Source organism: Malaclemys terrapin, chromosome 3 (assembly GCF_027887155.1).
Source record: "Malaclemys terrapin pileata isolate rMalTer1 chromosome 3, rMalTer1.hap1, whole genome shotgun sequence".
NCBI classification, from domain to species: domain Eukaryota; kingdom Metazoa; phylum Chordata; order Testudines; family Emydidae; genus Malaclemys; species Malaclemys terrapin.
The window spans coordinates 88,961,404-88,989,396 of NC_071507.1; the positions used below are offsets into that span (position 1 = coordinate 88,961,404).

General features: G+C 39.1%; 1 protein-coding gene across 2 annotated transcripts in view; it reads left to right on the forward strand.

Annotated features, from left to right (window-relative positions):
- Positions 1-27,993, forward strand: part of PRKN (parkin RBR E3 ubiquitin protein ligase) — a 1,227,966-nt gene that overhangs the window by 1,045,528 nt on the left and 154,445 nt on the right. For both annotated transcript variants that reach the window (XM_054023728.1, XM_054023729.1), the window contains one exon: positions 305-454. In XM_054023728.1, the coding sequence (XP_053879703.1) occupies positions 305-454 (150 nt within the window). The remainder of the gene's footprint in view (positions 1-304; positions 455-27,993) is intronic.

Below are 27,993 nucleotides of genomic sequence, written 5' to 3' on the forward strand. Positions count from 1 at the left end.
CTTGTGTAATTGGGGGATACTTTTGGCTCTGACACATTACACTGTTAATTTTTGGTTACAGCTCTTTGATTTCCTCCCCCAATTTGTATCTAATGTGGAATGAAGCATTGTGGCATTTACCCTGTTTACTGAAACAATGTGGCAGTACTTCGATGCCCCCAAACATCTGACAAATAACCTGAAGTTAGTGTGTAAAAGAAACCTCATAACTGCTGACCTCATTGAGCAAGATAAACTGAGCAGAAAAGTTTGGGATTTTCCCCCCAGGCTCCTTGAACTACAGTACATGTGTTTTGCCTTGCAGTACAACCGCTATCAGCGCTATGGTGCAGAAGAGTGTGTGCTGCAGATGGGTGGAGTGCTGTGTCCTACCCCAGGATGTGGTGCTGGCCTGCTTCCTGAACCAGAAGTGAGAAAAATAGTATGTGAGCCAAGCAATGGACTGGGCTGTGGGGTAAGACTGCACTTTCCTTATAGCTCATTGGGAATCAATTGAGATTGCAGGATTTAACAAGAAGCTTAAAAAAAAAACAGATTTTCTTTTCACTTTGATGACTCTGAATTACCCTTCATACCACAGTGAGATTCAGTAGCTTTCAATAAACAATTTTAATACAGTGCCAGAGCCTAGAAATCACTATTTTGTCATGTAGAGTATGTCCATCCCAGAATCCTTTGCTTTAATTGGTTTGAGAAGTTGCTGATCTAAGTAGTTACAGTGAGCAGTTGAACTGTGCAAATGACAAGCCAAGAGCTTTGACTTTTTTCTCCCAGCACTCAGCAAAACTGAATAAGATCTAGTGCAAACCATTTATTATTGTATTAGTACCACCCTTCTCAATTAGAGAGGGGGATGAAGAGAGAGAGAGAATGACCAGTCAATGATATCTCAGTGACATTGTTTGTGTGACTATTTTAAGAAACATAATGAAGATTAATGCAGAAACCTCTGTGCTTTATTGTCTTATAAAAACTGTTTTTAACTAGGGATGTGCAGAATGAGTGGTATTTTTAGGAAAATAAAATAAGCAGCATTTGAAAATATGTTGTGCTAAGAGGTCAGACTAGGTGAATCAGTCATTTTCTTGAATAAAATTACCACTGTATCTTAAAAGAAAAGGGCTGGAGGGGAAAAAGTTCTATACACAAAAGGCCGTACTAAATGATAGGTTGAAGTGACTAACTGATGCTGATACCAAGGGAATCCTCCTGTGCCTGATATTATTACTAAATCCATGGAGGCAGTGGAAAGAGAGAAAATATATATATTTATAAAATAGCAGCATGCTGTTGCTCTTCTCTTTTTGTGATGGAAAATGAACTTTTTACTGCGGTTTTGATGTTGCCCAAACTGATAGCACAGAAGAATAATTGTTTGCTGAACTAGGAAGTTACAGTAACTTTTCTTCTATGAATAGGTTAGCATCTCTCGACCTTGGTATAACTTCCTATCTGTCCATGCAGTGGTGCATGTAAAACACTGAGTTCCCCAGATTCTCTGAACTGGCACAGGGCTACAAAATAAAGGGTGGGGGTGGAAAAGTAATGAGAAACAAGGATGACTAAACAAAAAGAAATGCCTCAGATTAAATTTCAGGATTGGTTTAAAAAGGATAAAATCTAGAGCTGTCGATTTAATCACAGTTAACTCACATGATTAACTCAAAAAAATTAACTGTGATTCATTGCACTGTTAAACAATAGAGTCCCAATTGAAATGTATTAAATATTTTTGGATGTTTTTCTACATTTTCAAATATATTTATTTCTATTACAGCACAGAATACAAAGTGTACAGTGCTCACTTTATATTTTGGATTGCAAATATTTGCACTGTAAAAATGATAAACAAAAGAAATAGTATTTTTCAATTCACCTCATACAAGTACTGTAGGGAAATTTCCTTATCATGAAAGGGCAACTTACAAATGTTGATTTCTTTTGTTACATAAGTGCACTCAAAAACAAAACAATGTAAAGGTTTAGGGCCTACAAGTCCACTCAGTCCTACTTCTTGTTCAGCCAGTTGCTAAGACAAACAAGTTTGTTTACATTTAAGGGAGATAATGCTGCCCACTTCTTGTTTACAATGTCACCTGTAAGTGAGAACAGGCATTTGCATGGCACTTTTGTAGCCGGCATCTCAAGGTATTTACGTGCCAGATATGCTAAACATTCGTATGCCCTTTCATGCTTTCATGTTTCAACCACCATTCCAGAGGACATACTTCCATGCTGATGATGCTCATTAAAAAAAATAGTGCATTAATTAAATTTGTGACTGAACTCCTTGGGGAGAATTGTATATCTCCTGTTCTGTTTTACCTGCGTTCTGCCATATATTTCATGTTATAGCAGTCTCGGATGATGACCCAGCACATGTTTGTTTTAAGAACACTTTCACTGCAGATTTGAAAAAACACAAAAAGGGTATTGATGTGAGATTTCTAAAAATAGCTACAGCACTCGACCCAAGGTTTAAGAATCTGAAGTGCCTTCCAAAATCTGAGAGGGACAAGGTGCGGAGCATGCTTTCAGAAGTCTTAAAGAGCAACACTCCAATATGGAAACTACAGATCCTGAACCACCAAAAAAGAAAATCAACATTCTGCTGGTGGCATCTGCCTCAGATGATGAAAATGAACATGCATCGGTCTGCTCTGCTGTGGATCGTTATTTAGCAGAACCCATCATCAGCATGGACACACATCCTCTGGAATTGTGGTTGAAGCATGAAGGGACATATGAATTTTTAGCGCATCTGGCACGTAAATATCTTGTGACGCCAGTTACAACAGTGCCATGCGAACGCCTGTTCTCACTTTCAGGTGCCATTGTAAACAAAAAGCAGGCAGCATTATTTCCTGTAAATGTAACCAAACTTGTTTGTCTGAGCGATTGGCTGAAGTAGGACTGGGTGGACTTGTAGGCTCTAAAGTTTTACATTGTTTTATTTTTGAATGCAGTTATTTTTGTAGATAATTTTACATTTGTAATTTCAACTTTCATGATAAAGAAATTGCACTACACTACTTGTATTAGGTGACTTGAAATATACTATTTCTTTTGTTTTTTACAGTGCAAATATTTGTAATAAAAAATAAGTATAAAGTGAGCACTGTACACTTTGTATTCTGTGTTGTAATTGAAATCAATATATTTGAAAATGTAGAAAACATCCAAAAATATTTAAATAAATGGTATTCTATTATTAATAGTGTGATTAATCGTGATTAATTTTTAATCGCTTGACAGCCTTAATAAAATCACTAATAATTTTTGCTCTACTCTCTACCAAAATCAGACTGCATTCTATAGCTTCATTTTTCAACATTTTGAATCTCCAGTTACTTTACCTAATTTAAAGGCTATATATATTGACCCGTTTAGCAAGCTGTTATGTTTTCTTTTAAGGACTCTCTGCTTTAGTAGCTACTGAGCAGATTATGAGACTTGAATTTTACCTGACCAGTTGTTTTGGGTTAAGAGATGTTGAGAAGAGGACACACTTCATTGAGGCGAAGATTGGAAATGTTAGCCCAGTCTGAGAGCCACATTCTGGGCACTCTCCTATAATCCACACCCAAGTGTGAAAGAACAAGGCAGAAATTGGTGGCTCTGATTCTCTCTCTGACCCTGCTGAAAAAAAAAGTCCTTACAGAAGATTTTTTTCTGCAGAACCCCCATGGCAGGAGTCATGTGACGCATTCTATGCCATGACCTCGGGGTGTAGTCAACATGTATATAAGCTACCTGATTTCAGAATCAGGACCACAGATAAGAAGTTTTCTTTACCACAGTGGAAAAAAGGGACAAACATTTGGCACAAGTCTCTTTGCAGATAATAGTATACAGTATTGACAACAATTTACAAGTTCAAAAGAGGGCCATAAGACAAATGGTTGGCTGTTTGTGCATTCTAAGAGAGAAGGTATTAACTGTCTTTTTATATGCTTCTGTACAGTGTCCATTGCAATCAGGCTTTGATCCTTTTAAAGCAAATAAGAAGAGCAATGTGAATCTGGAGATGTTTATTTTTGACTGGAGGAGCATGTGGAGAAATCTTTTTCTCGGTTATGAACAGTGCTCCATATATAGTGGTGCCATTGATTGACCTTCAGTCTTGGCTAATCCTTCACACTTTTTATTACTCATAAAATATTAATTAATTTCCCAAGGTATTAGCATTATGCACTGTTGTTCTGCTTTCATTGCTATTCAGCAGGCCTATCTCTCTACTTTTATTGCTCAGATGTAAAATGTTGACATATTTAATACAAGAAAACAGCAACAAAATATGAAAGACACTACAGATTGTACCAACTGACCTGGGTACAGGAAAGCTGTGATAATTAAGGCCCAGGAAAGCTTTATAAATAAAACATCTTTGTCTTGTTTTCTACCATCCTAGGATATTACTTCCTATATATCAAAGACAAGCTTGGCGTTAAAAACAGAGAACCTGATGAGGTTAGAACTGAGCTCCAAGGAAAAGTATATTACTTGCTTATTAAAATGAGTGCATCAGTATACACATACAGTCCACACACCTGAAGAATTCACACCACTAATCTTAATTTATTATAGTGAGATGTAGAACAGACTTTTCAGGTTCAGATTCTCTCAGAAGATATGGTTCCTTTGCATCACTCCAGCAGCAAAAAAGGTGTGTAAAGCCAGCAGATCCAGCCAGACAGGGATTCCCTTAGAATGAAGGAGAAATCTTTGGATAGTGTAGAGCCAGCATAGCTATAATTTAAGACACTCTCTCTCCATCTTCACCTTGGTGTAGCATGCATATTGGGGCCATGGCCAAGAGTAAGGGTACAAAGGTGGAGTACTACTGTGCTCCAGTGATCCTTGGTAGCAGACCTTTCTACTTGTGGCCAGAGCCAGCCAGCCGTAAAGCTGCTCTAAACTATGATGGGGCCTGGGCTAGCAGTATAAATGGCTATAGGATCAGGGAATCATAATATGTATCTTTGTAGCCCTTCCTCCTGCCCCCCTCAGCTGATTACAGAATCCACGAGTGAGAATCTCAAACTTACTGTGTGACGGGTGTTACTAGTGACACGAGAAATATTGTACACTTGAAATGACAATACAAAAATTGAGTCTTAAAATTCCCCCTGTTTTTCAGCAGATTTCATGTTCTGTAAGGAACCTCCCAATGAATAACAGAGTCCTTGGAAAAAAATACATTCCCTTCCTGCAGGGTAGGTGGAATTTTAAAACTGCAGGACTGCAAGTAGTCACTGAAAAATAAATTATATTCAAGTACAATGTCAATAGCTAAGGCTAGGTACTGCATGTATCAGTTCTTTCTATTCTGTTTATTTGCTTTTTAGTTATTTTTCCATAGTTAAAGAAGCATACACCAAAAGCAATCAAAATAGTCTGCACATCATATGCAGTGTATTCTCTGGGGACACTCAGAACCCAGGAAGCATGGCAGGAACATAGCTAGGGAGTCTGGGAGCTCAGTGAGCCAGGCAACTTGCCTTCCTGCTGGTTGGCTGGTGAGCCACCGGGCAGTCTGCCTTCCTGCCTGCCTAGTTTATTTTGAAAGTTTTGACTGAGTCAACACATTCCCTGGGTTTTCTGTTAGAAAACTGTTCCATTGGAAAATTTTCAACCAGCTCTAGTGTTAAGTATAATAGTGTCAAAATATAACATACAAAAACAATAAAATACAAATGCAGGTAGTAGAAAACAGCTATGAGTTCATTTAGCTGTTACTTATAAGTATTCTCTGTGACAAAATTCAGTACAAATGCAGTGCATTTCACTAGTCAGCATGCTCCTTATTTGTGGGGAATTTACCAATCTTAAGCTATCTGATTTTAAGACAATGTTTCACATGCAGTTGTCAAGAATGATTTAAATCTGCCTAAGGTTGAAGACTTTATTTGCAAACAGGGAGCTGTTCAGTTAAATCACGTGTCTTTATACTTCATTAGTGGACATGTAAAATTAGACATTTTTGAAAGATATTTAAAAATATAAAGACAGTCAAACCAATTATTGGTATTTCAGAAAAATACTTGCAAGTTTTTTTCAAACGACTAAGCTCTGTAATCAGATGAGTAAAATATAATGAGTAACAAAGAACTGTGTGTGCAACAATCTGAAACTTTGCCTCGGTTTTAAGATGAGGAAAAAGTGATAGAGCCTGCTACCCTAGATATGGTCTCAGAGAGAGAAGCATTGGGTTTGTGAAAAACAAAAGAAAAATTATAAAACACAGCAAAAAGACCTCAAGACTTATGTCATTTGTGAAGCTTTAAAGTGGAAATCAGGAAGACAGCCGATATCTACTACTAAAATTGAAGGGCCACTCTTCATTATTATAGTTCATATTTCTGTTTTTTCCCTACATTTTATTACATTTGTGCTTTTAAGATCCGCCATAAATATATTATCATGGACAAGGTAATGTTTGAGGATATTGTTGAGATTAAGGAGCTGACTCACAGCAGAAGTGTTTCAGGACATCGTATTGTGACTTTTTTCAAGGGGAATGAAAATGAGACAGACATTTTCCATTATTGCTAAATGCTGAGTTGCTAGCATTATGCCACAAGCTCTAGGCAGTAATCATGTATTGCTTTCTTCTATTGAGTGGGTACTCTAGCCTCTAGAAAGTGGAATTCCATCTTGTTGACACATTATGCTTCAGTAGCTAAGCAAGTTGTTTCATTGCTAAAATATGACAGGCTTTCATAGAATGACTGAAATTCTGTTTTTTTTTTTTCTGGTAATGTCTAACATGGTTTGTAATGATCCCTAAAAACATAGGAGTCTTTAACATGTGGTAGAATACTGATGAGCTTAAATAACGCCCTTATAATAACACACTGAAATTAACATGCCATACCACTGACAAAGAACATCATTTCCAGTGGCTATGCCTTGCAGTATTGCAATTCATTGATCTTGTGACAGATATGAAATTCAGATGTCAGCAGTGACTGGATAAAGCAATCTGGAGAAAGTTTCCATTATTAACAACGGGGACCATATTAGTTCTTATTGCTAGAAAAAGCAAAACAAATAGTTTATATAAGGAGAACAAATCAATTACTTATACTCAGTTCAATATGTTTGAGAATACCTGTTTTTTTCTTTTACCTCCCAACTGCACAGAGAACTATATGATAGAATGGCAGTAGAAAACAAATGAGTGTCTCTGTGACCCTGTTTGTACTATGGCTGAAACTAGTGCTAGCCTCGTATAGTTTCCCTAAACAGTGTGGGAAGGCATTTTGGGTGAGGTAAGGGAGGAGGGCACGGATGAGGGTTACCTAATAATTGTACCAGCCAAATGTATACAGGTTACCAATCTTTCTGGTCTGTATCATGAGTTTACAACAAAGTTCTGACATGGATCTCGGGGGATAACACTATGTTCACACTGGTCAGGAAAGTTGTGTTAGGAGAGACCATGATTAAGTCTAATTATTGCTAGAAGTGATCAATCAAAACTTGAACCAGCTATTGAGTACTGTATTTGTGCACATGGAGATGCAGGGGTGGAAGGGAATAAAACTGGGTTTGTTCCTGAATCCACCCCGTTTGCTTTTGCAAAAGAAAAATAGATTCATTTTATCCATTTCTGTATGAAACAGAAATGGGCTAAAACTGACGCCACTTATGTTGATCCATTTTTAAGTTTGAAAGTTGAAATAAAATGGGGCTCAGATTTAAATCACCTTTTAATTTTGGTTTTAGGGCCTGTTACCTGAATCTCAGTCCTTTACCTAGGCCATTAGACCACAGTGCTCCCTGAAAAGTCATTTAGGATCTGATTATTGGAGGTGCTCAACACCCAGATTTGCCACTGGCTTAATAAGGAGTTCTGGGTGCTCAACCTGCCTGCTTCAGTTTCTCCACCTGTAAAATGGGGGGACATGACATTTACTGTAGATGAAATGTGAAAGTGAACATGATATACAACGTTTGTAGTTTCCAGTAGATCACCTCAAGCATTTATTTTACATATTTGGAAAAGAGGCTTAGAAAGGAGAAGTGACTTGCCTCATAGACACTGTGATCTAGTGAGCAGAGAGAACTCTGAATCCACTCCATTCTGCCCACTCCAAGCTAGCGGAACAGGGTATCCAGAGTGATGTTTTGAGGAATGGGGCCGAGTCACAGAGGTCTTCTATAGCTCAGCCATTATATTACATGACATTAATGAAGTCTGAAGTCCAGGTTTAAGTGGCACATAAAGCTGTGTGCAGTTGCAGGCTCTGCCTCTTTCATGAAGAGAAACTCCATTGGGTGGGTGCAGAAACACTGCAGACCACCTCTGATGGAGAGAGGTGTCACCATATGGCCAGTCAAGTACGATGTTAGGTGTAATATCAGTAAAGAAGGGGAGGTAAAAATCTGATTGCAGGAAGCTCCAGTGGATTCCCTTTGTACGTGAAACCAAGCCCTGTCTGCCTGTTGAATGCATGTCCTTGATCCAGCCTACCATGTCTAAAATCAGAAGAGAAAGGAGAAAAAGGGAAAGACACTCCAGGCCCAAAGGACTCCTCTGGGACCATAGGGAACATCTGAGGCTCTCCCCACTCATGCTATGTCCTTGTAAACTGACTACATTTTAAAAATAAGGCAAATAAAAATGAATTTGTAAATTAACATAATTGGCGATAAAGTGGTGATATTTTACTGTGAAAAAAGATGTACATCATTGAGCCATAGGAGATGAGACAATAATGCAATCAACTAAGAATATGTTTTCTGGGCTTGGAGGAGACCAAAGACAGGATCCTAATTATATAACAGGCTTATTTGAGCAATCATCTAAAAACTTTTCACATTTGACAAGGAATCCGAAACACAAACTGAATGCAGAAGATTATTTATATATGCCAAAGAAATAAATAAAATCAAAGTAGGCTTATATAGAGCCTTTCATGTGGAGGCATCCTCAGGGACTTTGGATTCACACTATTGCATTATTGTAAAATGCAAGAGCTGCTTAATCAATGAGAAAAGATGAATAAAAAGGCAGGATTAGAATGATAAGATTTAAGATTAGCATGAGCCTATTGACCTAACATCGTGAGATAAATTCAAAGTTCTGAATGCACAAGAATTAAAAGAATTTCCTCCTTATGTCTGGCTTAATTTTTGTAATAACCAATGGGCCAGTTTCAGAAGAACTTAAAAATAATCAGAAGTCTCATAGAGGCAGCAGCTCCCATAAATAGATACATATAACAGGTCCCAATGCAAGCATTGTTTTCTACAGTTTTTGTAGCGATTCTGATCTGGCATTGTTCTGCACCTACTTTATACTCATGTAAATGACTGCACAAGACAGAGTGAAGAATCAGGGCCTGAATCCACTCGGTGCAAATTAAAATGTAAAGAGTAGTAGCAGTTGTAACCTGTGCTACCAGGATGTATCCAACAGAGTAAGTGCCACCTAGGACTGTCAATCAAGGTGTCTGCTGTGTGACCTTTGTGGGTCTACACGCACGCAGAGGGGACTCCTGGCCTGAGGTATGCAGGTCTCAGAATCTTGCTTATGGTTATAATTCATGTGACAGGTACCTGTGTACCTAATTAATCAAGAGTTGTTAACTTGTTTACCCAACAAAGCTCAGACTCTGTGTTTAATTGGTTACTTTGTTTATATATACGGTGTGCCGTTACCAGTTCCTTGGAGCTATCTGCTGGTCAGGTTACTCCACTGTGACTTGGCTTGAAGTAGAGCTCCAGTGGCTGTAGCCTCACATCGTTAATAAAGAATGTGTTAAATATTTACCTGAGTTCCGAGTAGTCAGTACCCGGACGGACCAGGAGGGTAGCAGGTGGAATCTGAGGGAATTACTACTGCCCAGAGGAAGGGTAGGGGCGTAGATAGATAGATAACCCCCAACAGCAGTTTATATAAATGTGGAGTCTCTGAAGACTTGTTTCAGAGAAGCAATAATATGAAGCTCTGCCATAATATAGTCTTTACAAAAGCAAGCGCAGTCCCATGTAACACATTGAAAGCATTGGCCAAATTCTGGCATTTTCCATTGGTTGATCAGAGAAACTCATAAACAGTTTCTCTACATTGTAAATGTTAAATAGGATTGATGTTAGGACTGATCGCTGTGGCATTGAGAGTGCATGGCTTGGTGACCTGGTCATCAAGAAACACGTGAAACCTACAATTGGTCAGAATGTCTCGCATTAATTTTATCATTGCATTGCATAGGATAATTTTGCTGGTATTCAGGAGAAGGCCATTCCTCCATACAGTGTCACAGGTGGCAGATAAGTCTAAGAAAGCTTCCCCAGTCTTAAGTTTTCACTGGAATTCCCGCCTCAGTGTGTGGTGTTAAGGTTAATGGTTGGTTGGTGCAGCTGCAGCTTGGTTGGAAACTCACTTATTCATTTGGAAACATTGCTTCCATAACCAGCATAATCCTTGCCAGTAATATTCTTTCCCTGAGCTTGTACAACATGCAGAGAAGTGATATGGGTCAATACAGTGATGGATTACTGGTGGGCTCTCAGTCTTAGCAATGGCCATAGATTCTCACCAGAGGAATGGACAGACCCCGAGGAATGGATATCAGAGAACAGCATTGCCTACCATTTCTGTCCCTTGGCTCTGAGGTTTTTAAGAAATTCTTGAAAGACACCATCATGTCCTGCAGCCTTCCCAAGTGAGAGATATGTGTTTACCTCTTCAACTGTGATGGGCAAGGATGGGGGGAGGAGGTGGGTAGTGAACCAACTATTTGGTGGAGCACTCTATGCACTTTGTGCTTAGTAGATTTGTCCTCTACTGCTTTTGAGTTCATAAGAAGCATTCTTGTCATTGCATCAGCGGATATGTCAGGATTTTGAATTTTCACTGGGTTTGCAGCCCCATGCTAATGCAATAATAGCTAAACTTTGCAGCTGGAGTGAGTAAAGTCCACAGCTTCAATCATCATGCCCTATCTTCGATAGCGTGCTAAATTCAATGATTCTCATAAGGAATTTGCCGTGTTCAGGTCTCCAGACATTGGGTAGTCCTTTAATAGCCTATCTATTTTTTGTTTCTATCTTTTTTCAATAGCCACTGGAGATGTTTTTTCTTGCAATTATTTGATGAGCTCGGTGAAACGATTGAAATTTTTGGGCTTCAGTAGAATCACATTGATGGTGGCCTAAATTGTGCCAATGAATCCTGGGCCATTTGCCTTTTGAAAGTTCAATCATTGTTTGGGTGATGACATATTTACTGGGAGTTCAATCTCTATGCGGATTATCACTGATTGATGCTGACTATGCAGAGGCGGGCATGGATCAGCGTTCACGTCATACTCCCTATCAGTACCCAGCAGGGGCGGGGGAAGCTAATGGTCCAATCAGCGGACCAAATTCAGTGATGAATCCTGGTCATGTGCCACCTGAATCATGTGCATTCCCTAAGAAGGAGACTGTGTAGAAAGTTACCAAGATTGTGCTGCCTGACCTTTTTAAGGTTAATAATGTTTGTATTGATGGCCAATTGATCTGACTGTGATAAGGTTCTTACCCCAGAATCAGGCTACACAGAGCTAACACTACAGCGTTCAATATCTTGTGAGGAGTCTCAGGGTGGATGACAGGGACTCTCACACTGAGGGCAAAGTAAAGCCTTAGAGATCTTTATTAAGATAATGAACAAAGCCAGAAAGAACCCAAGCCACATAAAAAGGTAGAAAGAACAGGAGTACTTGTGGCACCTTAGAGACTAACAAATTTGTTAGTCTCTAAGGTGCCACAAGTACTCCTGTTCTTTTTGCGGATACAAACTAACACGGCTGCTACTCTGAAACCTATAAAAAGATAGAGATAATACAATAGAGTTATCTGTGGTAGCATTCTTTGCATAAGCTTTTAGAATTGCATGCTCACACTGTTTCTTGAGGACCCGATGGTAAGAGACAAAGGGGTCAGGCCTGTCTCTGGCTGCCAATGGATCAAGTTCCTCAATGAGTTGAAGGATCAAGTAGTTGAAAGCAGACAATGATGGAAGAAGCCCAGAAAAAAACTGACCCCAGACCACATGGTGGTTGCCCTGTTATAGGGCCTGAGTATCATCTGCTCATGCTCAGTCCTCCATGCCCAAATTTAGCTTTTCACCCACATAATATTGCAGTGTACTTATGCTATAGGGTAACATATTGATATGTGTAACTGCCATCTTAAATCATTATCATACCTGTTACCCCTTGCTTAAGCGGATTTGCGGTTATTACTTCCATGTTCCTTGCAGTAACATTTATTGGTACATTCTAACTCCTACCACTGAGCAAGCTCTCCTTAGTTCCCAAAATCTAAAGGTAACCATAGGCCATTTATCTGTGCCAAAGGTTACGGCCTACTTAACCATGCTTATGCTAACTTATGCTTAAGCTAACATTTTATAGGATACAGGCCGGTAGGTTTCTTGGGGTACAGCTGAATATAATGAAAGCAGCTTAATATAATAAAGGCAAGCCATTACATATAGTAGGCAAGCTTGCCCTGTTGGGCTACAAATGGTTCTGGATGTGTTGTGATGGATTCTGAACTGTGTCTTTCCTGAGGAAGCAGAGATCTGGATTGTAGTCTCTGATTCAGTGAGCAGAATGAAAAGTGCCTTTTTTTTTTTTTTGCATTGAAAAGAAGGTATGCGTCTTTGTTTGATGACCATTCTGCATGTTCTTTGCCCTGCCGTATAATTGCTTTGATAGCCCGACATCATATGGTGACTATTGAAATCACGGATGTACTTAGCCAGAAAATAAGATGTGGGTATTGAGGGAGAAGGCCAATTTGTATTAGGTGGTTTATACACATTAACTACTGTTATCTTGCAAATAATTGAGATGGCAAAGGTTCAGGAATTGCTCCTGGACTCTATCATGTCAAATCCTCAATGTCCTGTTTAAAGAGGTATATGACAAGTCCATATCTTGGGTGATGGAAGGAAGCCTCTAGATTGTAGCCAACAATCCAGCAGCATGATTCTTCAGTGTCATCTTTCATATTAGTTTCTTGCAGGGCAAGGAAGTCGATCATAATATGAGCTAGGTAGTCACTTTTAGATTGGGACACACCTTCAACATTCAGTTGGCAAATTCGTAGAACTGGGTGTACCGTTCTGTTAAAGTGACTCTGGGAGGAGTAGTTCTTGTACGGGATCTGTTTCCATTGCTGTGAAATCCAAGACTTTGGTGAATGACAGTGATTATGACTTGGCGCATAATAAGGCAGACCACAAGAAGGTTGTCATCAACCTTCCCCAAACCTGCCCCAAACATCATGACAGAAATTTGTCTACGCTGATTACATTGCTCTGACCACAGCAGCATGAGATTTACCTATTATAGAAGAAATCCTAACCAAGAACGTTAAAACCAAGTAAGTGTATTTCTTATATTAGTGGCTAAACCCAAATCCATCAAGACTCTTGTGTCAGCACTCTGTCAAAACAATTGAAAGGCAACAGTAGAACTGCATATGTACTTTCATGGCCAGCAGATAAGATACTATTCCACCCCCAAAATATCTTGGTGTGATATTAGACTGAAACTCACAAACCACCAAAATTGAAAAACATCCATGGCAAAATACAGGTGCATGTAAGCCTCATCCAGAAATGGGCAGGAACAATCTGGGGACTCAACGTAAAAACTCTGTGGACCTCTTCACTGACCTTTGTCTACTCTACCACAGAATACAGCTCACCTATCTGGACACAGAGCTCCCACAAATCACTTGTTGACTCTGAATACCGGCCCACAGATCGTTACGGACATGGTAAAATCAATGCCACAACTGGTACGGTGTGTGGTTCTCCCTATAATGCTTTTATTCTAAATAAATAATACTTTGCTTTAAAAAGACATATTTACTTACTGGCTACCATTGCCCATAGCTCCCCGCGGGAACACAACTGCAGGTACTTAAGATAAATCACATCTGCTGAGGTAATCATGGTTGATCATAGGAGGCTACAGATCAGGGCCTGGTCCGAGAGGGGGAGAACTGTATGATTCCACCCCAGGAGAGAGATGGTGGCTTGAGGCTTAAGACATCATTGGGGGTGCACTTGAAGAGACCTGGAGGGATCAGAGGTGCAGTTAGCCCCATAACTGTGACATATATCTCTAGGGCAAAGAGGTAGTTCTTGGTCGCTGGCAGTTGGTTGCTCTGCCAAGTGAGGTAGAGAAGGACAATTTATTGAATGTTTGAAAAGAAGTGAGGTTGTGGTCATCCCAAGTATGCTGCAAAGGCAGAAAATTCCAGACAGTGCAAGGGTATACTATACCCGGCAGGGTTGGGAGTGTAGTAAGAACAGTACAGAACTCTCCTTGAAGAAAACTACTGATTGTATTGATAAGGACACAACTAATACTGGTGCAAAGATCTTCTACATCAATTCCTTTGGCTTCATGTGGGGCCATTAATATGATTACCTAGTTTTCTAAGAACAGTATATGGAATTGTTAATGTATGTGTTACTGGCATAGATGATTCTTGCCTTAGCAAAGCAGTGACCTTTGCACACAAAATCATTCATATTTGTCTTCGGGTAAAGACTATAGAGTTCAAAATAGAATGTCCCCTAGTTCAAAAAAAAAAAAAACTACCTGGATGCAAAATATAATGATAATCTGACTTCATTTACTGTGTGTTTTGTTTCACTGTTTTTTGTGTGTAGAGAAAACTGTTGTTAGTTCTGAGAAGCCCCCTCTGTCTGTAGAGACTTAATTTTTTTTAACCTCAGGAGTCAATATGGGTCATCTATATGGAGAAATCTAGGTAATAATTTTCCTGAATGAGTGAATTAGAAAATGTTAATTTTACACAGATAACATTTTTTGTAATCAAATAACATTTGCAATGTTTTAGAGCAATTTATATCTGCCATGTGCCATCTCTTCACTGGAACGCTCTGCATGGGTTAAATGTCCTTTAATGCAATTTTGAATAGTTATATGTCACACTCTGAAATGGAGATTGAACTGTTCAGCTTTCTATTGACTGAAATCATGTAAGAAATTGTTTGCTAATAGTTAATGTCACATCCCACTGGGACAAGCACCACTTGTCTTATACTAAAAACAATACAGAACCATTAATGTGTTTCCCTGAACAGTGAATGTTTGTGATGTATATTAAGAAAACACCATTGGTGGGAACCACAGGAGCATAAAAATCTATTATTTCAATGTACATTTATTGCTAAGTTTATTTCCTCTCTAATTTATTTAACTCACCAATTACCAACCTCTTCCATTCCCGTGATCATTCCTACAACTGGAAGATGTGGCCAGTTACTGGTTCAGATTAATGGCACTCCATAGGCAGCGAACAAAGCGCTCTCTTCTCCAAACAAGCAGCATTTTCCTGGAAAAATCTAGGTAATTATTACATGTTATGGCTGGATGAAACTTTTTCTCATAGTGTGAGATAAAAATGTCATACCTGCAAACATCTGAAAACAAAAATCCAGTAGATCCAAATTACCATAAATTTCAATAATGAATATTAATATATGCTGATTTACATAAAATGGTATAGACATGTTTCCTGTTTGTCCCATTTATATACTCCCCTCACATTTAATAATTATATATCAACTCTCGTTCATTTCACACCAACTCATTCCACATTACTCCTATTCTTTCCATGCCCACTCTCTCACGCACTGTAGGTATAACTCACACCACAACTATCCCAATTCATCCTACATTTACCCATTCATTCTGCATGCACACAACTCCCCATTCCAAATACACGTAGCCTATTATTCTGCGCACCCATCTCTGCACTACATATCTAAGCATTCTGTAGGCACCTATAGTGACTCAGACTTGACAAGTCTGAGTTTTTCCTATAGACTGTGGGTTTTCAAACTCTTCTGTGCATCTGCAGAGAAAACCAAACCTGACTGTCTGCTTTTCTCCATTCCCCTGGAGAGCTCTCTGTAGCCAGTGAGGTCCAAGTCAGAGAGTGAAGCTTCTGGAATCCCCAGCCATCCCCACAAGGTGACTTCCTCCCTTTGTGCTCCCCCATGTGATGCACCCATCCACTCATATATTGAGCCTATCTCCCTGTATATTCCCATTGTGCTGCTGCCCTAATTCCCCCATAGGCTGACTCCTATCCCCATCTCCCATATGAAGCCTACGCCTCCCCACCCCCCCAATTTTCTACTGCTGTCCCAACCCCCTCACCTACCTCCAGGTCCAGAGCCTTACCAATGGTGTCTACGGAGGCCTCTCTTCTCCCATCCCACTGACTTCAGGGGAGTCTGCCTGTCCCTCACCAACTTCCAGTCTAAAAGGGGGCACCAAGAGAGGACTCTGCATGCCTAATCTCAAATAAAAGAGCAGGGGACTTTAAGGAAAGGGACATATCCCTGGATGTACAAAAGGAGTTAAGCAGAGCATCACAATGCCTAACTTTTAGGGGGCTAGAAAATCACTGGAATTCACAAAGCATGAACTAGGTCCTTAGGCTCCTGTGCAACACATGGGCAGAGATAGGGGCCTCAGAATGTGACCCACAGAAGTCAGCACACTAGCAGGGAGTTGCCTAAGGTAGAGAATGGGAGATGCCAACCAGAGCGGGGTGTGCTAAGCTCCACCCCTCTCATGGAAACAGGCACCAAAGCCTGGGCTACAGGGAGGCACTTATCTCTGCTAGCAATTAACAGCCACAGACCATCTCTTGGAGTGAGATGCCTATACTGCTTTTGCAAAAAGCCAAGCGAAGGGAGCAGCTCCCTCATTACTTTTAGCTCCTTCATTACTGGGATATGGGAGACCCTTGGTTCAAAACCCCACTCCACCTGGGAGGAGACAAAGGATTTGAATAGGGATCTGCTACCTCTTAGGTGAGGTACCCGAACAACTGGGTTATGAGATATTCTGACGGTGGTGTTTCACTGTGGTGGCCAAAGAGAATGGAGAGTGGGTATTCCTTCCATGCTGACACCTGGGCAGCACTTAACTGGGGTTAATTTACTTCCCTTTGTGCACCAACTCAGCACCCTTGGGGGAAGTGGAGACCGCATTTCACCCACTCCCCATCCATTTGCTTGAGGAATAGTACCAGTGGCACAGAACCTGGTCTCCCTCCTCATGTCCAAGCTGAAATATGGAGAGTCCATTCTGGGCAAATCAGGGTGAGTCTGCCTTGTCCTTACTCCATTGCATGGCTAAACTACAGCTAGGCATGCTCTGGCCTTACAAGTTTAAGAATCCAGAACTAAGATTACAGTTCCGTCTCACTTGAGGCAGTAAAGCTATGCCTTGCCCCTTACTCTGGGCAGTTGAACCCTTAGCCTTATTATTTATTTTCATTGTTAATTCTAATAATTCAAGAAAGGTCATTTTCAAATTTTTATTAGACTGAATATTTTCCTTTAAAATAATTACCTGTGAAGGCAAAAGAACATTGGTATGTGCCTTTTGCTTCTTTAGGATGTATAGAGAAGGCCTGAACAGTGGGTTTTTTTGCTTGTTTTCTAACATTAGAAATTCATGCCCACCTCCTAAAGTAAGGGCTCAGAAAGTTCAAAAGACACAAAAAGTCTTCCAAAAAAAAAGGGGGGGGGGGAAACAGACAAAACTTTACATATCTTTCAATTGAAAAGGGAAAATAAGTGGGAAAAGTCATTTTTGACACATCCCAGTCCTCTAAAAGAAACCCCATCTGGCCTTCTTTATATATTTTAATGAAGCAGAACAAGGCACAAACCATTATTTTTTCTTTTGCAGATCATCTTCAGCATTGTACATTGTTGTTAGGATTAACGGCATGGGAAGGAAATACAAGGATTTTGTGTATTCCAAGGATCAATCATGTGTAATGTATCTACTCTAGGTATTAAAAGGAGCTCATCACTGTCATAGCTTGGTGTTGGATATCTGATTTTTTTGTTGATTTCAAATAAAATATTTAAAATATTAAGAAAGATAAGGTCAAAATATATTTTTGTGGTGTGCTTTTTATGTGTGTGGGGAAACATGGCTAAGTTAACCAAGCAATTTTGCCAGCTGATTCCATTTGAACAAGTGAGCCACCAGTATCTTAACACTTTCTACTTTATCTCTTAGCTCATGTCTTGTAAGTGTCAGCAGAATAGATTTTCTATCATGGCAGTGCATGTCACCCAATTTAACATAAGAGCTCTTGGGGGGGGGGGAGGGGGAAAGCCAGTGGTTTCAATGATTTAATTTCTGAGAAATGTGTGGATATAATGGAGTTAACAGAAACATGGTTATCCAACCATGACACTCTGCCCTTGGTCAAGGCCTCCACATTCAGTGATATATTATATTATCCACATCAGAATTGTCCCTTTTATTTTTTCTTCTTTATCATGTTCTTTTAAGTGCACACTGTATTGTGGCTTTCTATTATCTCTCACAACTCTCACTGAATTACAGATGTTCGCTGTTCTCCAAATTCAGAGTATTTTTTTAAAATGTGGAAGGGATGTCTCGTTTAGTTGGAATACATAATTTTAAATTTATTTTCTTTTCACCGATCATTTATGACTTTAGAACATTGCAACAGTAATGCTGTTGTTAAGACTGAGCTGCAACTTCTGTCCGAAACCTACTTTCACTCACTTGTAGCTTTCCCCAAATGTTCCATATTGGACTGAAGCTTTCAATACTTAGTCTCTTATTCAAAAGTGGATTTTTATTTGAAATTTCATAAGCATCATCTAGTCATCCATTTTTGAGTTATCCAACGTGAAATGGATGCATTTTCAGCAATTAAGACATTTACAGGTGTTTCTTTTGGACTCTGATAATTGAAAAACAGCTTTGTTTTAACATGTCAAAATGATGCACAAAGATCTCTGATTATGGAATAGCGTCTTTGCCATTTATTTGAAATAGTTTTGAAATAAAGTTCTGTATGTGACAAGTATTGTTAAATAACTTGTTGAAATAGAAGTGACGAGAAACTGTGCACTGTACAATTGTTCCCTACTTACAAAATTTAAAGAGGTGATTTGTTTTCTATAATTACATTTAATTACAGTTTTTTAAATAAATCAAATTATCTGTAAACCTTTTAACACTATTTTTTGCTGTTCAATGAGTGCACACCTGCCTCATTCATTGCACACAATCGAGTCTATCTTAATTTTATATAGAATACCTAGAAATATTATATTGTAGTATATTAAGTATTGTAACCTGTATACTGAGGACCAAATTTTCCTCTTACCCTGATGTAAATGCAAAGTAAATCCATTGTCTTCAATTTATTTACTCTGCCTCTACATAATTTTAATTGCAAACTGAAGGTAGAATGATGATTCTTTGCTCAAAGACCTGATAAGAAATTGCACATAACTGCTATGCCCTGTATGCATGTCTGGCTTACCAGGAATATCTCCATCTTCTGCATGGGGATTCTGGTAGGTCTAATCTTTCTATAAATCCCTGATACCGTTAAGGTGTGGGTGACAGTCTCTTCCCTTAACTCACACACAAGTTCTTGTTCCCCCTGCTTTTGGGTCTGACCCTGCTTACCCAGTCCTTTGATCACTTCTCTTCTCAGCGAATAAGTCACTTTTTAACTCTCCATAGCCCTTTGATCTGTTGATTCCTAGTACTGGCAAGAAAGGTTCACAACTTGTTCGAGATAGATACAGGATCCTTGAAGCTAATAGCTTTCCCTGTTGTCTTTCAAGTGTGTGCCTGGCTGTTCTTATAAGGGAACCATTGTGTTGCCTTCCTGCTTATTTTTTCCAACAGGAGCCCTACTAAGCTAAATTGATACATTTATACAGGAAAGCCTAATAACCTGATATACAGTAACTGCACCTCCCTGACCAGATCACATACAGTATTCTTAAAATTATGTCTAGATCTGTATTCTTAGATTATTACAGAGCAGTTCCATATCTGCCACATTATGCTTCCTTCATAGCCTTCGTATCAGCATTAAATGTGTCTGAACTTGTCGGATAGAAATACTCCATCAAGCCTAGAATGTTCCAAGCAGCTGTAAGTAAATAGCTGATGCTTGATCACAAATCCTTAAGGTGCAGAAATTTTTGTTCCATTTTCGTTCTTGGCCAGGCTCCAGCCATTAGGCCTCCAGATCTGTCTGGTCAGAAACAGTGACCATGCTAGGTATGAGACTGTGAAGTTTTGCTGCAGCATGGATAAGTCCTGCTTGATCTTTAGAATCAGTTGAGCATCCAGCTGGCAGTAAGTCATTCTCACCCAACTGGATCACCACCAAATGCGGCACTGACTACCGATCATGTTCCAGCTTTAACAACATGTCAGAAGTTGATCCCTCAGTCTCTCATAAGGAATATCAGGAAGGATCCAAAATGTCTGCCATACTGAATAAAATGTGGGCAAACCTGAGCTGTTGTACCCAGAATGTTATTAATAGTCTACATATCTCTGTAAACAGTTCTCTTCCCTTGTTTATGCCGTGACTCTTAAATAAACAAACTGAATAAATGTTGACATGTCCATTTTAATAAATAATTCCTACCTTCACCTTTTCTTTTTTAACATTTAATTGAATTTTTTCTCAGTTTTTCAAAACTTGACCTACCCAGCTTGCTTTTGATCAACATAAATACATTGGATACTTTGCTGATTGCCATTTCTGATTTTTCTAGATTATCTGTTCAGACCCATAGCAGCTTCTGCCAGGATGACCCAAGGTCAGAAAGAATAAATTCCAAATACAAACCAGTCAAGACTGAAAATCTAATATTGTGTGCAACATTGCAAAACACTTGTATGTTGTCATTGGACAACCATCCATATATGAAATCAGAGTTCATCACTATAGCAGCCTTCTAAATACTGCCACATAACTTCAAAAAGTCAGAGAGCATATTTCCCAATGTGAAACTTCATGATAAAGTTGTCTTCTCCTCTCTTGTGTGTTTGATCAACAGAATTTGAATGAGTCTTTCATTGCCTTGAAACAATCACCCTCAAATGGTACCTGCCTTTAATCACCAAGACTTCAGGGAAAGCTCTACGCTCTAATAGCCCTGAAGAATTTCACTAAGGCCATCCAAAATAACGTTGAAGGGCAAATAGTATACATCTGACAGTGACCAAAGCCGAATCCTTCCATCCTGATTGATGTTGAGTTCTCTCTCATTCTTTTAGAAGTTCAAATTATTTATGGGGTAAGAGAGGTCCAAGCTCTTCCTGTGGAATGCCACTGTTGCCCACTGCATAGTGACACAGAATAAGCCAATCCCAACTTCACCAAATTCAGTAAGCATTACAACACCTTTTATGGTAAAATAGTCTCCCTAGTCTATATGTAATCTGACATGGAAAAAATTAGTGCCGTGTGTGTCCTATGCATCATTTCCAAAGCCATTGACTGCTCTAGTTATCCTATCTCCTAGAACTGGAAGGGACCTTGAAAGGTCATCGAGTCCAGCCCCCTGCCTTCACTAGCAGGACCAAGTACTGATTTTGCCCCAGATCTCTAAATGGCCCCCTCAAGGATTGAACTCACAACCCTGGGTTTAGCAGGCCAATGCTCAAACCACTGAGCTATCCCTCCCTCCCCGTGAGGTCCATACCAACTGTCAGATTACATAAGGAAGCCAACACTGGAATCAGTTTTTTGTTTCTGGTGAGGATTTGGTTCCAAATTTGGATTTCAACTCTGTGGGTTGTTTTGTTTTTAATATGCCATGTGTACTTACTGTTGTAGAGAACATAGCTGTTTAGGTACCTCCATTGATATACATGTTAATAAAGCAGTAAATGCAAATGGAATCACAGGCGGCCACAACCATTAAAAATAAATCACAAACCATATCAATCCCCTCTCACAGAAATTCCAGAGAGGGGGAGAAGGTAATTCAGAATCTATCTATTTACACTCACAAGCATTCCATTGTATTCTACTCTGAGGGAAAAGGTTCTTCCACGCTTCTTCTCAGTCTCCCTCTCTTCTAACAACCGCTCACTCTCACTTTGGCATCATGCTGCCCTTGGCTTTCTCCCCCATGACGCTGAACTGACCTGCACTTCGGGGGTTGGGGAAGGCCATGCAAAAACCACAAAAATTGAGTTAATGCTCAGTTGCAGTTTACATGTATATATTTAATTATATTTGTACCTGGAAAGGTGTCAAGTTACCCCTGCTGCATAGAGCAGCTACTCCCTGACTCTGTTCCCCACTCTGGCATAACTTGCTCCCCCCAAAACCTCCAGATGGGGGACTTGCCAATGAGCTGCTCCCATTCAGTAGGGTTCTTAGCATTTGCTCTGGGATTTCCATACTCTTGCTCCTTTCCACACCACACTGTGTGGAACAGCACTTTGGAGCAAAGCAGTCATACAACTGTCGCCAAGTAAGTGTAGAAGAGTGACAACCTTTCTTTTGTGAAATGAGTTCTGCTAATTTTGTCCTTAAAATCAGTTTTTTGGTAAAGGATTTCACATTTATCTTGAAATATATGAGCGCAGTTTGATTCACTGATGTCTTTCCATCTTTTAGTTGTATTGAATCTGTAGCAGTTAGCTATTCACACGGTATTTCTGTCTTTTGTGTGTGTATGTGGTCTTTTGCCTTTCTTTTCATGTGGTTTCTTTTCTCCCATATAGAAAACTCTGAAATGTAGCACTCACTCACAACACTATTATTATTCTGTTTTTAAAAGAACTATTTCTGGTGCATGTATTCTTTGAAGATGTTTTCACTGCTTTTCTATTTTATCTTTTCATTGGGAATCTCAAGTGATTTTACACAGAGAACAATGTGTGGTTATATACAATGCAGCGAACAATGGCATTGGGAACAATTGCATAATATACAGAACCCATATTCATTTAATTGGTCTCTTTTAGTACTATTTTGTTTTCTATTGCATTTTAACTTGTGGGTGCCCTAGAAGTTTTTAATGTCTACACAGTATTATTCCTTTCAAAGCGTTCCATTTTTATTTTAGTGACACCCACTAGTACAATTATAGTTGAGGCTCTGTAAACAGTTTTTATGAACCCTGGTTTTCTGATCTCCATATTCAGGCATTTCATTTGAAATGGCCTAAAAAGATATACGTGTCTGGATGGGAAGTGGTGGTGGTGGGTATTACACTGGAGAGAAGCATGAGCTGATCCAAATCCAAATTTTCTCTTGAGTGGGGTGTGGTGCATTCCTGAGATTCTGGTTCAGGATCATCACTAGTGTAAAACAATGACCTAGAGCAGTTTCATATAGGTTAGCTACAAACAAAATTTAGGGAGTGATTTCAGTCATACTTTTTACTACCAGACTTACAGTAGTTCGCTACCAGTGATGGGAGGTCTGGTTTTGCCAAAGATAGAGTCACTAATGGACAGTTTCAGAAATACCTAAGATACATAGATTGTGAGAAACGACTTTATTCTAGGAAATGTTTGCACTAAGCTAAGGAATATTCTTGTGTTGGTACATATTCATAATACACAGAGAATAATGTGTGGTTATAACTATTTGATGGAAGTTGTACAAGGGCGTCAAAGGGAGAGTAGACCCTTTAGGCCCTGACTCATTGACTTCAGTGGGACTAATCACATGCTTAAAGTTAGGTATGTGTTTAAGTAACTTGAATTAGTCTTAGTCCTTAGTATGGAGCAGTACCTATATTTAATGAATGTATACTGGGGTATGCCTTTTCCAGTGGCCTTTGAACAGGTTTCATTTTAGTTACTAGTGGATGAGTATCTACTTACAAAGACAACCATTATGAGATCTTAGCAATTAAAATATTTCTCTCATGGTTTTCTGATCATATAATTGCAGTCCTTACTTTAATTTTATGTTGTCCAGGCTGAGGGGAAGAGCTAAAGTTATAGTGTGGACTTTAATTTGGAGTTTTCTTTTGCATTAATGTAGTTTTGGCATTAGATGTTTACATTTGTTTGATTATAGATTTCTATTGTTCAATGCCCAAGGTTATCTGTGATTGATTCCCACTACATACATGCCAAGGTGAAACTCATACTAGTGATAGAACTTCCTTGCATACCATGTTATTTTTGCTAATATAGGGAGACTGTCCTTAGGGATTCTGAGAGCAGGCCTTTTTTAAATCTATTTTTTAGTAATTAGTCTCAGAATGTTATTTCCCCTATGAACTGTTTCAGTTTTGCAAACAATTCAGATACCGAAGAAAAATTAAAACAGAAAAGTTAAAAAGATGGATTATTTTATTTCTAGGTTACTCTTTCATTTAGAAGCAACCTTTTAAAAAATGTAGCATTCTGATGGCTTCAGGTATGGTAGAAGTGGACAGTTCAAGAGGACAGATGTACAATTGTATCACTGTGCAGTACTTCCAGGCACATTTTAATTGTAGTTGCAGTAGCATTAGGGCTTCTTACACACTGTACAGCAGTGGTTCTCAACCAGAGGTACACGTACTCCTGGGGGTACGCAGAGCAGAGGTCTTCCAGGGGGTACATCAACTCATCTTGATATTTGCCTAGTTTTACAACAGGCTACGTAAAAAGCATTAGCAAAGTCAGTACAAACTAAAATTTAATACAGACAGTGTCTTGTTTCTACTGTTCTATATACTACACACTGAAATGTAAGTACAATATTTATATTCCAATAGATTTATTTTATAATTATACGGTAAAAATCAGAAAGTAAGCAATTTTTCAATTATAGTGTGCTGTGACATTTGTATGTTTATGTCTGATTTTGTAAGCAAGTAGTTTTTAAGTGAGGTGTAACTTGGGGGTACACAAGACAAAACAGACTCCTGAAAAGGGGTTCAGTAGTCTGGAAAGGTTGAGAGCCACTGTTGTACAGCACTTGGTTGTGGACTCAGGCATTCAAGTAAGTGATCAATTTAGTTAACTTTCTGCACAATTAAAGGAAAATGATGGGGAAATTAATCTGTATCAATATTCAGGATATTTGTTCTCTTCTTTCTGTGTATGTCTATCTCTAAAGATACACAGAGAGAGATTAGAGCGGATCAGATATTTCCATTAAGTGTTGTTCACTGAAATTTAACATTTCTGAAATAGTCACAAAATTTGAGCAATTTAGCAAAACTGAAATGTTTTCCTTATTGGGAATGTTAGGAATATGCAATTTTTGCTGCAATTTTTGGTATTACGTTTTAAAATTTCAAGCTGGTTTTGACAGTTAAATTAGTCACATAATATTTTGTATGTTTCCCTGATTACTGAGTCTATCCGATGGATCAGGATAATAACCACAGTCCATTTTGATTTTCTCAGAGAGAGTGACTTCATTCTCTGTACTTTGTACCAGTCAGAAAAGGTGTGACCGCATTGGCAACTGAGAGTGCTCTGTGCTGTTTCCTGTTGTGGAGAGCATGTTTGTTGTAAGCACTTTTGAAGACTAGTCAAGATTAAGGGAAGCGGTGATCATTCCTGGTGGTTCCTTGAAGACATAGGTTGGGAGAGATCTCTCTCCATCAGAAAAACTTCAGAAGCTGTAGCAAGCCCCACTCGTTAGTTTCCCAGAAGAAAACAATACCAAGAAGCAATGAAGAGCTACCAGAAAACAGTCTTTTGTAGGATGTTCAAACTATGAATCTCTGGAGATTTTCCCCATCACTAGATGTATATCTAGGGTTTTTTTATGATTTAAAGGGTGGTTTAATGTGTGTCAAGCTGCATGAATTCTGTGGTTTGCATCATTTTTATTTTATTTGTCTTGTAATAAAGAGTGTCAGGTCATAAGACTCTGTAATAGTACATCTCCATTGTGGGATCCTGAACTGGCTGTCTCACTATAACAACATTCAATATTAGATTGCCTGCCTCAAGCATGTATAGTCCATTACATCTGTGCAAAGTAGATGTGCACTGCCTGGCACAGATGTAAATGACTGCCCAAGTTACAAGGCAGTGGAGAGTCAGGACTCTGAGATGCTGTGCTTTGGGAACTGTATGTGCTTAAACAGCAGTGTAAGTATAACATATCTGGAGTTGAACTAAGGGGGTTGGGTTTGGGTTCTGCAGAACTAGGTCAGTACAATCCAAGTTCCAATTTGTCTGACCCACCATGGTTCAGAGGATTGTGTTAAAAGATCCCAGTTTTGAACCATCCCTAGACATTTTTTTCTAAAATGAGCCATTTTAAGTCTGGTTTTGGATTAGATTTCATTAATAAAGAGGTTTATTACAGAACTAATAAATAATGAATTCTGCAAAGATAAAAAGTTGAACACATGCATGCGACTATTTAAAAAGAGAACCTCACTATCATAAAATGCATACACAAAGTTTGTGTTCCTTGTAATGTGCAGCACTACTTAGGGTACATCTGTACTTACCTCCGGGTCCAGCAGTAAGCAATTGATCTTCTGGGATTGATCCCGGAAGTGCTCACCGTCGACGCCGGTACTCCTGCTCCGCGAGAGGAGTACGCAGAGTCAACGGGGGAGCCTGCCTGCGGCGTCTGGACCCGCGGTAAGTTCGAACTAAGATACTTCGACTTCAGCTACGTTGTTCACGTAGCTGAAGTTGCGTATCTTAGTTCAAAGTGGGGGGTTAGTTACCAAGGTTTTCCTCTTTGAAATTTCCCTCCTCCTGAAAATGAAATGCCTGCCACCTAGTGTTATTCATGTCTCTTCACTTTTTCATTTTTTTCCCTCAAACTTTGCTGCAGTTCTTTGCAGAAATGAAAGCCCTTTGAATTGAAACTGATGTTCCCAGACAGTACAATGCTGTTGTCATATATGCATTTACATTTTCCTTTCTCCTTGGTCTCGCTATTTACTAGAAATACCAGCTTTCCATAGCCTTAAGACAGCAAGAATGTCTTATGTTGTGTACTTCTAGAAGCTGTTGTAATGCCCTGTAGGGCATCCTAGCTGTTGTCCTAAATTGAGATGACAGTGTTGCTCATATTAAATTTCCTTTTTGCTTGGCTTGGCATGCTGAGATCCATATCTATTAATGCAGGAGTGTCCAAATGTCCTGCTAGGAATGCAATTTGTTCCTCAGTAGGGTGCCAGAGAAGCAGCTGGTCTAAGAAGCCAACAGAGGTGATGTTAGGGGCAAGTTGTGTATTTTCTTGATTTAGTGAACATTTTTACTGATCTGTCTCCTTGCTTGTCCCCACCACTTGTCAACAAGGGAGCACATATCCATCTTCCGCCACCTCCTCTCCATCCCAACAAGCCTGCCATATCTCTTGTGTCGAGACAGGCTTTCACACAGCCTGAGCCTCATAATAGGCACGCCAACGATGACAAACATGTTATTAATGGATTTAAAAAAAAATGCCCTAGGGAGACAGCACAATTTTGGAACATTTTTGCTAAATATCTGTTTTAAAACCTCCTCATCTCTGAGCCAAAATTTGTTGTCGCACACATACCATGAAATACTTTTAACTTCTTGGGTAACTTGTGGAGCAGATTGCTAGGAAGTCTTATCGGTTAGGTTTTTCTATCTAAATCCCAAGTTTCATTGTAAGCTATTTATTGAAGGATGGAGATACAGTTATTGAATCTGGTTTGGTGATGTGCTAGTGTTAATGGGTCCATTAGCTACTTTTCAATAGAATTGCCAGGGGAAGCCTTCATATACAGAGTTACTGTGTGTATGTAGCAGAGGCTGTTAGAGTTCCTGGCAATCTGCAAAGTAAGCAATGCACAAGTAGGTTTTGATATGATAGACCTTTATGGCTATGGTGGTATCAATATAATCTGTTAATTAAGGAACCAAGAATGTGCATATTAAACGGTTTCTTAATTAAAACAGTATTTATGAGTCTGAGGGATCCAGATTTGTAGTAACAGACTGTCATATTAATATATAGTTTAAACAATAGCTAATTTAGCATTTGCCTGGCAAGCCACAACCATTTAAAGTCCTGTCAATGATCCCTGCATTAAGGCATGCCAAAGTACTACTTCAAAGGCAGCACCTCACAAAACTCATTCTTTTGTGTAAGATATGAAAAAATGCTTCAACTTTCAAACTTTGGTATTAACTTGCTCTTAGGTAT